Below are 13,247 nucleotides of genomic sequence, written 5' to 3' on the forward strand. Positions count from 1 at the left end.
GGACATTTATGTGGATCTAAACAAGGTGGTTGACGTTTTCTGCAACCTGAGAGAAGTTTGAGGTATTTTGGGTGATTGTAACATTTCATAGTCGATCTCACCAATAGCTTTAATGTACAGAACGAAGCGTATCAAGTCAAAGACGCAGTAAAGATGTGCGAGTGCCTCATCTAGTGGTGAATACGCGTCACTGCCTCGTCCTGTAAAAGAAGAGGAAAAACACAAAAGAACCTTTTTTTTTCTGCGCTCATGTTTTATTGGAAACCAGGTCTCAACACACGCCAGCCGGTGGAAGTCGTCACTTGGAGCTGGTGTACTTGGTGACCGCCTTGGTGCCCTCGGACACGGCGTGCTTGGCCAGCTCCCCGGGCAGCAGCAGCCTCACGGCGGTCTGCACCTCCCGGCTGGTGATGGTGGAGCGTTTGTTGTACTGAGCCAGCCGGGACGCCTCCGTGGCGATCCGCTCGAACAGGTCGTTCACGAAGGAGTTCATGATGCTCATGGCTCTGCTCGAAATCCCCGTGTCCGGGTGGACCTTGTTCGAAGGAAGAAATACCACTAGTTAGTTTTAAAATATAACGTTATAATGCAACATAGGGGAAAAGCACGGGGGGGGGGGGGGGGCTTTTCCTTTTTGCGTCCACCCACCTGTTTCAAAACTTTATAGATGTACATCGCGTACGTTTCTCGTCTTTTGGCCTTTCTTTTGCCCTTTTTCTCACCTGAACTCTTCCCCTTCTTTTTAGATATATCATTAGTCATTTTTTTGGACGCTGTGCAATATTTAGTGCTTCAAACGCCGCACCAAGTACTTCAGGAATACTTCTCCCGGATTAGCGGCTAATGAGCAGCTGTTTATGTAGCGCGAGTCAATTAGGGCCCGATTCAGATCAGCTGCTCGGCTTTTTGTGACCGCCGCGATCCACAGAGACAACATGATGAGTACATCTGCAGCTGGGAAGAAGAGAGATTTCTAGCAAGTTCGTTTTTATTCAGGGCGTTAGTGTTTTTGCACAGCAACCTTGTATAGTGGTCATGTGAGTTTTTTTTATTGCACGTAATAATATTGTCCACTAGGTGGCAGGCTTACACCATTCTACTTATCACTCTGGGGAATCTGTCAATTGTAGTTATTTACCTGTTGTGGATTCCACTGCAATCCATTGTAATCTTCCATTTTACCAGATAAACGATTTGAATAAAATAATATTTGCAGAAAAACACGTTCCAGCTGCGTTTTGTAGTAACACTCAGTGTTTCAGAATGCTCACTCTTGATCCACACGTAGACCAGCTCAGGTTCTGGATGTCTTACTACACAGTGAGGCCTATTTAAAAACGTAAGGTTTTGTGAACAAGACTGGATTAAGGCAGGCACGTGCTCCCAGAGCTCATTTTCGGGGGGAATTTGTCTTACTGATGTCGAGTGTTCTAGCATTCTGATACAGGAGTGCCCTTTTAAGTTCTTATCATTTTCATTTACACTGTATTTACTTACTGTGAATTGGGACTAATTCTAAAGGCTATTCAGCAGCGTAAAACTGATTGGATTTTGGGGATATTGTAATCAAAGTACTTTCTCTCACTCTCTCTCAATATATATATATATATATATATATATATATATATATATATATATATATATATATATATATATTACCTCATCACTTTGTGAAAAGAATCTGACTTCGTACAATAAATACAATGATGTCTTTGCGTCATTAAGTGCTCATTAGTAGCTGCTGGTAGTGGAGGTGAGCTCTCTCTTATGGGAGTTGTGACCTTTTTATGGACCCACAATGTTCTTCAGTTTTAGTTGGTGGTGTAATAATTGTGACGACGTGGGAGGATTTGTTTGTTTCGTAACGGTGTGTTTACATCTCTGCTTGTGCTTGTGTTTGATAAAAGACACTTTCATCTGAAGAACGTCTCAACAAATTTTATTCTAATTTTTAATTTGAATATAAGGATTTCCGCTTCAGTATGTATGTATTTTCCTCTTGCGGGTCCTAGTTTTTATTCAGGACAAAAACTTTAACATCTTTATTGTTTTTTTAGTCACATAGTTTATCATATTTAGGGAGTAATAGTTCATTTATGGACTCATTTTATCCAGATTAAAAAAAACTGTCAGCTTCTTTGAACACAAATAATGTCTTACAGCATTTTATTCCCCATATCCCACAATGTAATTGGATCATCATTCCTAATCTAATAAATAGAGATTCCCTAATACTGGCGTGCACTTTTAATATGAGCCAATTGCTCAATTCTATTCATTGATTTGTGTGTTGTGTTCACTATGTGATCTAGCTCCTGTATCACACGTTTAATCTTTTCAATGAATGACACCCAAGTTAAGAACTGGACAGTAATAATCCCTTTTTATCATTTAGACACGTCTTCATAAACGGTAAAGCACTTCATCCTGCTCCTTCTTTGCTGTGATGGCAGCGCTCGGGTCAGCGCTGGTGGCCTTAGTCAAGCTCCTGAGGTTCCTCTCTATCGCTTGAGGGAGACGCATCCATGAATAATCCCAGATAAGTGGGGAATAGAAAGCATCTGCTAACTCACACTTTATCAAGTAGGCTCTTCAGGCTGTATAGAGAGTGAAGTAAATGAACAGTAGTGTTTAGAGAGTTTCAAGCAGCGGCCCTCTGCAATAAAAGCATCATCGTGAAGGCGTTTTGTGTTTTAAATACCTCTGGATTCATCACTTAAAACCTTTAGCATGTCAGTTATTTACTTAGATTTTCACAAAACAAGATGTAAAGAGACATTTAAATCGTTCGAGTAGCAATACATGAAAAAACATACATGGAAGCATCTGTGGTTTAAGCCGTAATGTGTATTCAGCCTACGCATGAGGACATTTCTTATCGAGTGGAGCATTGGCTTCAATATTAAATGGCTTTTCCTGTAAAACGTCACCGACCCTCTGGTGTTTGACTAAAGCAAATTAATCAAATTTCTGCTTCTCTTTCTTTTTTCATTGCGAGCGTGGAACATGTGGGTGGATGAACGACACATTTGTGTTGTCCTTTGCGCACACCTTTCTGTTAAGTCACTTCCTGGTACACCACCATTCTCGTGTCCAGGGTCTTGTACCGTTTCTCCTCCTCTCAGTTTCGTCCTCCACATCCCAGTGCAGATATTGAGCTGGAGATTACACACAAATGGGCAGCATTCATGCAAGGTCGTTCTCAGCAACTGACGCACACATTTAATAGCAGCATTTGGGATGACTGTATAGGGAGGCTTGTGTTTTCTCTTTCGCCGGGCAGATATCTGCAGTTTGTTTGTTCATCTGTGAAGAGAAGATGGTGTGTGTGTGTGTGTGTGTGTGTGTGTGTGTGTGCACATCTGCTACAGTGCTCGGTGTGGCTGACAGTGACAGAAAGAGAAACGTGTTGCCTGTTCTGTTTATCACAACCCTCCGTATTATCATAACGTATCGCTTCAGGTCACAAGGAGCAGAGAGGGTTTGTTTTTTCATCTGCTGCGTTCGTAGCTTGATACCTGCGGTGATTTCTCTGTAGTTGCCAAATGGGCGCGTTGGTTCACAATCTTTTATTCGAGTATACCAGTTTGCGTTCCCCTGAACTCCTCCACGTCTGTGGGGGCTGGGATCGTTGTGGAGGATCATACTTCATCATTTGTAGTTCAGGTGGTGTTTTCGCTCCTCTGCTGGGCTGCAGCGTCGCATCCCTGCTGCTCGCTCTTTACCGCGCTGATGTATGGGCTCTCAAATGTTGACGGCTTTACTGCGGAGTTCAGTCCCCGACAGAGTAATCCGTCCTCCACGGTTCCTTCAGCTCTTCGTTGGATGGGGGAGGTCTGCTTGTCTGAGGATTGCAGTAATTATATTAACACACTTCTTAATATCCCAAATCGCTCAGATCCTCACAGCGAGAGCGGTAACACGACTGCTGCGTTTGTTTAGACTAAATCCGGATCTTCACTTGTCAAATCCGGTTTCCACTTTTGTGTTTGCGAAACCTTGGCGGTGCGGCAGGAGGACTGCAAACACAACGCCAGCTGTAACCAAAATCCCTCTTGTTAGGAAACTAGTCAGTGTTCATACATGCAGGTCTCCGTTAGCATTCCATACAAAGCTCTCTGGGGATTAATATACCACACGACAAAGCTTAACGTGGATCTGTAAATGAGAAGTTGTAGTATTTACACAAAGTATTATCAATATGTAGGACTAAAGATGCTCTGGGGTTATAGCGAGGAGTAACATTTGACTTAATGCTGTGTTAAGACTGTCCACATAGCGTCTGTTATTGAAGCTAATGCGGCTGCATGTCGTGCCCCCGCAACCGGGTTTTGTCCCCAGAGCTTCTTGTGTGCAATTTTTTCCCAGAACATTAGTTGACAGTTAAATTCAAAGGCGAAAAAGAGAGAGCAGTATTTAGCAGCGCCACAAATATTTCCCCTCCTTATTAATATTCACTGTGCTGTGCTTTCCACCATCCACTTGAAAACCAATTACTGTTAAAGTCCACTACTTTCATCCTGCAATCTGCAACAACAGGCATGCCTGCTAGTATGCATTTAGGATTAAAGTTTGCTAATCTTTACACAGGAGTTTACACAAAGTTACCCAACAAGTTATGAGCATGCAAATAAATACAGCCTGCCGTCACGAGAATTAACCTTCTATGATTGAATATGTAAGACGCAACAACCACCACCCTTCATATATTCATCTCTATATGAGGAAATGGGGTTTGTTTAACACAGTTAGTTTTGTGTGTTATACAAGGTGAGGTTTGCTCTGTCTTGTACGGTGTACAGCATGTGTGTGTTATAATCCCCATTAATGAGCACGGTGGTATCTGTAAAGTAACATTAACCCTTCAGCCGGTCCGTGTTTGAGGCAGTGATTCAGTACTTTCAGTCTGTCACTGCTGGTTTCGTACCAGGTTGTTTGAGAAGGAAGAACTATTAAAACACAATCAGGGTCTTGTAGGTTAAATGGACACGGCATCATCAGCACATGAATCATTAATCATCATCATTAATCATCATGGGTCGTGGCTGTGAATACAAAGGAGTGCTGCTTAGACAGTATAGGAGGGAATTGTTGTCAAAACTAAACTTAATAGAGTCGGATGCATTGAGGTGTCATGATGTTATGAATTAATAAGAGTTGCTAAAGCTTGTTTTGGTTTTGGCTTGTACTGCTTTTGTCTGGGGGGGGAGTAAACAAGAAGTAAACAAAGGCTACTGGCTTGTAGTTTTGAAATTGCAACATGTCAGCCGTTGTGTTGGGAGACTTGTGTTGCATTGCGTGTCATGTGAAAAGCCTGCGGTGACAAACCACAACAGTCCGTCACTTCAGGCATCGTGCTGCTTTTGCTTTTGTGACGGTGACGTTGTGGAGTTGAAGATCAAATGGTGTTTGCAGCTTTATTGGAATTCCACACCTGTATAGTTGTGTGGGCTATGGTTGCTATGGTCACTGTGCATGGTTACTACGGCAGAATCTTGATTTAATCGGGCTCACGGGCTGTGGTCATATCCGTGGCGGTTCACCTATTATCATGATAATAAGACATCCCCGGGTGGCCAGAGAGAAGAAATGGTTCCTCAGATATGGTGTGGGGGGGGAAATGAACATTAACCAAAGTAAAATCACTAACTCTGTTACCGGCCATAACGTCGTCACACACAGAGAGCCGTGTTGCTGGACTGATATCGCCTGACTGAAAGGAAATGGAGATAATGAACCCACGCTGCCACGAGAGAAGATGAATTCCATGTGATCGTGAAGAAAACATTCAACCTGCCTGCCTTTCTTCTTTGCATGGTTCAAAAAATGTGTTTGTTTCTGGATCCCCATCACGTGTGTGTCAACGCAGCGAACGTGCAACCTGTGGCGTGGTTGCAAGCATGTTGGCGGCAGAGGACACGGACACAGCGAAGGTGCCGGTCGGGATGGAGACACTTCCCTTGTGAGCACAGACACGCAGGCAGAGCAGCCATTCAGCAGTGGCATGGATCCTGACTACTAAAGAGGATGAGGGAGAGAGAGGGAGACGGAAAGAGAGAGAGACACGGAGCAAGAAATGGGGGAGTGGTGGGAGAGAGAGAGAGAGAGAGAGAGAGAGGAAGCGAAGTGAAAGGCTCCACACGGCAGAATATAAATCTGTACGTTAGCAGGACTAAAGCTGGAGGTCTCCGAGCGCCTTTAGTGGTGAAGCCGGTGGGGGGGGGTTCCCATAAAGCATCAGGAGCTGGTTTTGCCTGTTCGCCGAAGGATCTTTGCCAATAAGGAAGTGGAAGCCCGCCGGAGCTGCGAACGGCGCTTTGGTCAAGCACATTGGCGTGCTGGTCGGAGGTCTTTGACCCCCACTCGTTTTTGATTTTTTTTTTTTTTTGCGTGGGAGAAAAAAGACACGAGAGAAAGAGCCAGGAGAGGGGGACCAGTGAGCCACATCTCTCTTTTATTACTTTCATTCACCAAATCCATTGCATCCCATTGTCACTGCGATGTAGAAGCATTCTCTCCGGTTAGAGGAGGAAGGGTCCCATTGACTGCTGAGGCTTAGCACCCCTCTCCAAAGCGCTAGCCCTTTTCATTTCAGCCCAGCCCCCCCCCACCACCACCATCCTCACCCCACCTCCTCATTTTCTCGCCTCTATCCTCTACGTCTCCTATGTTCTTCTCCTTCTCCCTGTCCTTTGTGTTCTTGTCCCCTTTCACGCCACTGAGGGTTCAGGAGGCGCTGCGTGGGTGTCTCTGGTGCTCTCATTGTATTCGCTGTCGCCACAAAGGACAGCTGAGCAGGGAGTGAGAGACCGACAGCTTTGGAGATAATAAAACAGCAGCCAGAAAGAGAGAGTTGGGGGTTCGGGGGTGTCGGGTGGGTTAGGGTTGGGGGTTGGGGGGGACTTGGGACGACAGGAACAGCTGACAACCACTGGAAGGTGTATTTGGGATGAGAGGAAAACAGAGACTGACAACCTTCTTACGGTGGCTATTTATTGGGACAATCGCCACTACTTGAGGGAAGGAGGAGGCAGTGTGCCGAACCAAACACTGCTGGTCGGATTCTGCTTCTGCTGTTGCTAAGCAAAGTTTGTCAACAGACGGTGTGGAGCATCACTCTGCAGCCATGAAGGGAAACTCGGAGGAGAGCATTGAAAGCGCCAGGCCCTCCAACCTGCAGGCGTTTGCTAACATATCCACCCTACATGGCATGAGTCACATCTTCGCTTACGGGCACATGACATTCCGCCGCTTTCTGTGGAGTCTCTCCTTCCTTGGCTCGCTCAGCTTGTTGATGGTGGTCTGCATGGATCGCGTGTCGTACTACCTGGAGTACCCTCACGTCACCAAGCTGGACGAGGTGGCGGCACCCAACCTCACGTTCCCCGCCGTTACCTTCTGTAACCTCAACGAGTTCCGCTTCTCCAGAATCACCAGGAACGACTTGTATCACGTGGGGGAGCTCCTTGCCATCCTTAACAATAACTACCAAATAGCCAACCCGCACTTGGCCGAGCCCGAGGTTCTGGCCGCCCTGAAGGATAAGGCAAACTTCCAGAACTTCAAGCCCAAACTGTTCAACATGACTGATTTCTATAACCGCACGGGTCATGACATCGGTGAGATGCTGCTGCAGTGCACCTTTCGGGGAGAGGATTGCTACCCGGCGAACTTCACCACGGTGAGTACCAGGGCTGTTATCTTAACCCTCTGCACCGTATGCTGTATTTCCTGCCGGATCCGACGGCTCGTCCCTTTGAGGCCAGCTGAGCCTCCACTCGAGTCTTATTGTTGCTGGAGTGATTCACTTGGAACACATGCCTGGCCTTAATGCATGTGGTTCTTAATACGGTGTCAATGTTTCTGTTGTTGTTTCACACGTTGTTGTCAGCGCAGATGTTGTCGTTAGTGTTGCATTGTGCGCTGTAGTGAATGCGCACGCCGTACTGAGAGCAAATGGTGCATTAAACCTGTGAAGGTCCAGAAGTGAAATGGTGGAAGCATTTTTCTTTTCCATCACTGGGATGATAAGTGGTATCGTGCGAGAGAGCTACGCCTCCAACAAGAGACGGATCATTGTTTTGAGGTATCTCTGTATTCCCCGGAGCGATCGTCTCCAGAGGTCATGCTTGGGTCAAGGATGGTTGAAAGCATTCAAGCATTCGTTTTTTGGAACATCTGACGAGCTTTCGTAACAAATGAAAGTTCTTAGCTTATTACCGCTTTGTTACGAGGTTGGAGTCACCTTGCTGTGTCTCAGTTATCACACCTCATTTATTCTGCTCATTGAAATATTCCTCAGCTTTGCTCTAAATGATGACGACGCCGAGTTGTTTCTCAGCAGTCAGTGGAAACATTTAGTTCATGGTGCTTTTCAAATGGCTAAATGGAACCGACTCTTATTATTGATATTATGATTATTGATTATTTCCAATATCATTCAGAAAAGGTGGCGTGTTATCACCGACCAGTCGCTCTGTGTGCTTCCATTCATTCATCAACGCTCCATTTGGCTCCATGTCCAATCCAGCAGAACCCCTCATCCACCATTCAGGCTGAATGAAGCTCACCAAGCCAAATGTGGTTTGTTTAGTTGATTTAGCTGAGTGTTACAGTTTGATATAATTGAATATGTTAATTTAACTGTTGTACTAATCTCCAATCCTACTCCAATCAAATGCACAAATACAAGTTTGAGTTTAATGAGACTACTATTAGAAGTTGTATTTAAGGGAAATAGAGACCCATAGAAAGCAGTAGGTAAGCTCTCCTTGGCTCAGTCTGCTGCCCATTGTTGTACTTAAACACCTCCACAGACGGGTAGAGACCTTCATCTTCAGAGATGATCTTCTCTGCTGTGTGAGCAGAACAAGCCCTCACACAACACTTTAAAAAACATTTTGCTTCAATTAGTCAATCACGAGTAGAGTGAATTGCTTCCCGGAATTGTTTCCCAGCAGCACTCCAGAGCGTCTGGAGGAAGGAATCCTTCACGAGGAGCTAATTGTACGGCTTTATTCAAAGGCATTCAGTGGCACACGGTTAGAAGCAGATAATGAATTTGGGTTTGTCTTTTGTTGGGCCAACCCGTGCGCCACACTGTGAACCTTCACCTGGATGGGAAGCCGTCATTGTGGTGTTTTGTTGGGATGCAGCGGCTCTCAAAGGGCAGGAACGTGTTTGTCAGGACCTGGAGGAATGCCAGGGTTCCATTAGTGTTTGCTGCTGTATCTGATAAGAATCTCACACAAATAACTGAATTCCTAACCAGCTTCCGTGAAAAAAAAACATCTCAGCCGCAGGTTATTAGAATTATTATTCTTTTAACACACTAGGTTGTATTTTGTTGGCTTTATCTACCACTACGCACCCCTAGTGCCGCTTGCTTTTCCAAACACAGACTGACACTATGCTGATGTTCTTTTTTCAATTAATCAAATTCCCCCACAGAAATGTTGAGACGAAGATTTACAATGCAAAGGACTGTGGAAGTGATGAGCTTTGACCTTGAATAAATGAAGGAAGAATTCCATTAAGTTTGGCTTCTGATGCATTCTGGGAACAAAGCATTCAAAATGTTTTGCATCGTGATGGGGGGGGGGGGGGGGGGGTCAATTTGTCTTTCAGATCTAATTAATTAATTAATTAAAAGCTGTGATGATTTTATTGGACACATGTTATCAACATCATGAAACATTTAGATTTCTTGTTAAGACTAAGAACAACTTTAAGATTATTTGGGACCACTTGAACATGTAAGTTACCAAAGAATTGATCGGGTCGGGACGCATTTAAAACCAGTCTCTCTTTTTACAATACTGTGATCTTTAGATGAGTTCTCCAACCCCTGGATTCTCACCGGAATTCCTTTTAGCCAAATCTTCTGAACGATAGAAGACATTTAGAACAATATCTTAAGGGAGATATAAAAATGTGCCTTCCAGTCTGAAGGAAACCACAGTTCAAATCCACTAGCTGCTTCCCATCGCTGCCATCCTGCCAGCACTCCTAAATCCACCATCATAGTAGGATCAACCAGATGTTTTCACCATATCAATAGTGAGCCAGCGTAAAGTGGATTTTTTACAGATCTTCAAATCTCATTTTTGGTCTTAAATGGCTGTGTTCCTGTCAAGAAACGGACCTTTATCGATATGTATTTATTGGCTTGCTGTGGCTCTGAGCAGCACCGCATGCAGATGACCTCTCAGTAGATGATTGACTGCAGCTTCTGAAGAGATCGATTGCTGTAATCTGGTGGCGTGGACGTACAGCGCCACGTTCTTGAGCCTCGACGGGTCACGAGCGGTCCCTCTTGCTGAGGCTCAGTCTTTAAGGTGCCAGTTGTCCTCCGTCTTATCACCCAGAGGACAGCAGGAGACAGCAGGTGGCGGGGGGGACGGAACATGGCTGCAGTGGAGACCCGTAGGTTCTCATTTCCCCTTAGAACCGATTGATAAAGAGGATCAATCTCTTTTTGTCTGGTCGCAGCTACGTCAAAAAACACAATTTCATCATTTCATTGTTTGCAGCAAAGTTTCTTTTGTTGACAAAACTCCACAGCAGCCGAGCTGGCGAAGTGAAATATAAATGTTCAGCAGATGGTGATACAGATTGTGTTAATAATAACTAGAATGATTAACTGTTTAAAATGTATATATTTTAAGCAGATATTTTTCTCAACTCTTCGATAATCACTTGTAGAGTTCCTATTAATAACGTGTAAGTTTATGAAGATCGTCCTGTAGATCTTTCTCACAGAGGATATACTGATACTGGATGCATTGTGTGTGAGTGAGGCAGTGTGGCAGAATCATTACAGCACTGCTTTTCTATTCTTTTACCTGGAGTCAATTTAAAATGTGATATACAGCCACAATACTATCTTTCCCCTACCATTATTTATATATATATATATACTGTATATGTAATGTCTGTCCGCACCTTTGCTGAATTAATATTGCCGGGGGAACATAGGAGGAGAATATCTATATTTCTGTGGAGGTGCTTTGGCACAAGTTCCCTGCCACAAGTTTGCAGCCTTACCTGTAACAATAGTGTGTCAGAGACACTGTGTGTGTGTGTGTGATAAACAACAGCATGTACGGGAGGGACAAGAGTGGGTCTATTCTTCTCCGCCGTGGTTTTCAGTATCAAACTTGATCTAAAAAAAGAATTGTTTGTCTGGCAAAAGGAGAAAAAAGCAGCATTGCTTTCGAGGGGCGTTCGGGGGGTTGGGGGGGATACTTTGGAGTTTAAGTGGTCTGGTTTGAGTGAGGCACCTTCCATATTGCACCACGTCACTGCGGCTTTTCATCGCTCCCTCCAGCCTGAGATGACGACTCTCATCTGCATTCCAGTCGGGGGGTCTGGAATGAGCTTAATCTCTGCCCGAGACGCAGATAACATGGAACCAAACAACCAGTTGTCTACGATATCCCTAAAATAATCCTTAACGGGAGTCATGCTAAAAAAATCCCTCCCTGACAGGACGCCGTGTGTCTGTTGATGACCACTACGAAGTTCTATGGTCCTTGGATTCATCTTGTGGACAAAACCCGGTTATCATTCTGTGGAAAGTCATAATCACAGCCTTCTTCACGTAGTGTGTTGTGGCTCCCACAGGTGTTACTGTGATGGTACTCTCTTCTGACCGCGGCCATGAATAAAGGTGGGCGGTAGAAAGGAGGTTTGCTCCGGCGTAGATGCCATTGCTATGGTGATGCAGCAGGCTCCGTGTCTGTGAGACGGGAAGATGCAATAATAACAACTTAAAACATTAATCACAGGACGTATAGTGCTGCTTTAAGGACACAAGTCCGCGCTGCCCACCAACCGAAAGGTCAACAAACAGTTCAGATGATTGCTTACTAAGTTGATGAAAAACACAATCATTGCTGAAAGCGAAGGTTAATCTAATTTCTCAATAGCATATAACAACAGATGAATAAAAAGATGATGTTGCTTTAGCAAAAACATGCACTTCTATATTTTCCGGCGGCGTCTGGGCACAGTGAGCGTTCTCCACCTTCTGTTTGCATGAGTGCTTTTTCCATTAACGCACAACAACACAAGGAGGAAGCACAAATTAATACGTCTCGGAGTGAATCGATTCCGCCTCCTACATGATCGGAATATTTTATTAATTCCTTCCCAATTTTGCCCCAGAGCTTTGAAAGCGGGCGGCTTCTTTTAGTTCCTGGGCTCATGGAGCCACTAATCACACAGCCAGCCGTGTGCCTGAAACCATCTCACCTGACATTACCTTGATTGTGACGCAGCGTCAAACGCGCTGCTGCAGCAGTGCCGCTCAGCTCATTTGCATTCGTGGGCCGCGGCGCTTTATTAATCTCCCCCCGGACTGGATTAGTTACGCAAAAGGGCCAAACTGTCAATATGTCTCACTGTATTGAACAAGTTCCATTTATGATGCAACGGCCCTGCTGTTTGTTAATGGGGAGCAGGACGCTTCCCCTCACACGTCTCCTGTAGGAATAAAACATTAGTAGTTCCTGACAATGTTTGAGACAATGTCATTTTCTTTTTCTACCCAAAATTCATTCTGCTTTGATACGTCAAAGCTTGCAGTCTTGAATTAATATTTAGAATGAAATGAATCTTGAGATGTGTGAGTGCCTCTGATTTTAACAGACTTTTAGCTTGATGCTCCTTTGACTTCACGCAAGGGCTTCATAAGAGTAGCAGTATTGTAGGCTTTTTTTCTTAATTCTACATTTTGACAATATGTTGAGAATCAGAACAGTTTATTGCCCCTTTAGGTTTCACTGTTTGATGCATGTGATGAAACACAAATGCACAGGCAAAGTTAACAACGTGCAAACCACAATAAAAAACACTGTAAAAAAAATGGAAGAATCCATCCTGGTCAATGTACCTAAAACACTTTAGTATAATATTCTAGTATATAGAAAATACAATCTTACAGTGCTGCGGCTAGAAAAAGAGACGGCATCACATTTATTCTCTCACTGTTATTTGATATATTGATCATCACAATGGGTGTTTGACGTGTGTTCATCTCTCATGATTTGACCAGCAGTTTCCTGTTAAAGGCCCCTTGTGAATTGCACTGAGCTGTATTCACTTTGGAAAAAGACATTTCAGCTGGTTTACTACACTCGGAGAACCCCTCATTTTATAACTTTATTAGGTTTAATTGACTATGAATGAAAGAAAACAGCAAATTTAAGAAGCTATTGGCTGAGTTATTTTCATTTTTCTTTTAA

General features: G+C 44.2%; 2 protein-coding genes across 5 annotated transcripts in view; one reads left to right on the forward strand and one right to left on the reverse strand.

Annotated features, from left to right (window-relative positions):
* Positions 1-232: 232 nt before the first annotated feature.
* h2bk1 (H2B.K variant histone 1) lies at positions 233-943 on the reverse strand. Its single transcript, XM_040171586.2, has 2 exons — positions 649-943; positions 233-535 (listed from the first exon to the last, which is right to left on the reverse strand). Exons 1-2 carry the CDS (start codon positions 760-762, stop codon positions 299-301), a joined length of 351 nt encoding a protein of 116 aa, XP_040027520.1. The 5' UTR covers positions 763-943; the 3' UTR covers positions 233-298.
* A 5,744-nt stretch (positions 944-6,687) lies between these two features.
* Positions 6,688-13,247, forward strand: part of asic1c (acid-sensing (proton-gated) ion channel 1c) — a 50,577-nt gene continuing 44,017 nt past the window's right edge. For 3 of the 4 annotated variants that reach the window (XM_078099945.1, XM_078099947.1, XM_078099946.1), the window contains exon 1: positions 6,688-7,681. In XM_078099945.1, the coding sequence (XP_077956071.1) occupies positions 7,127-7,681 (555 nt within the window). In that variant the 5' untranslated portion in view covers positions 6,688-7,126. The remainder of the gene's footprint in view (positions 7,682-13,247) is intronic. The other variant, XM_078099943.1, reaches the window with a different exon arrangement.

The sequence above is a fragment of the Gasterosteus aculeatus genome, chromosome 3 (genome assembly GCF_964276395.1).
Source record: "Gasterosteus aculeatus chromosome 3, fGasAcu3.hap1.1, whole genome shotgun sequence".
NCBI classification, from domain to species: Eukaryota; Metazoa; Chordata; class Actinopteri; order Perciformes; family Gasterosteidae; genus Gasterosteus; species Gasterosteus aculeatus.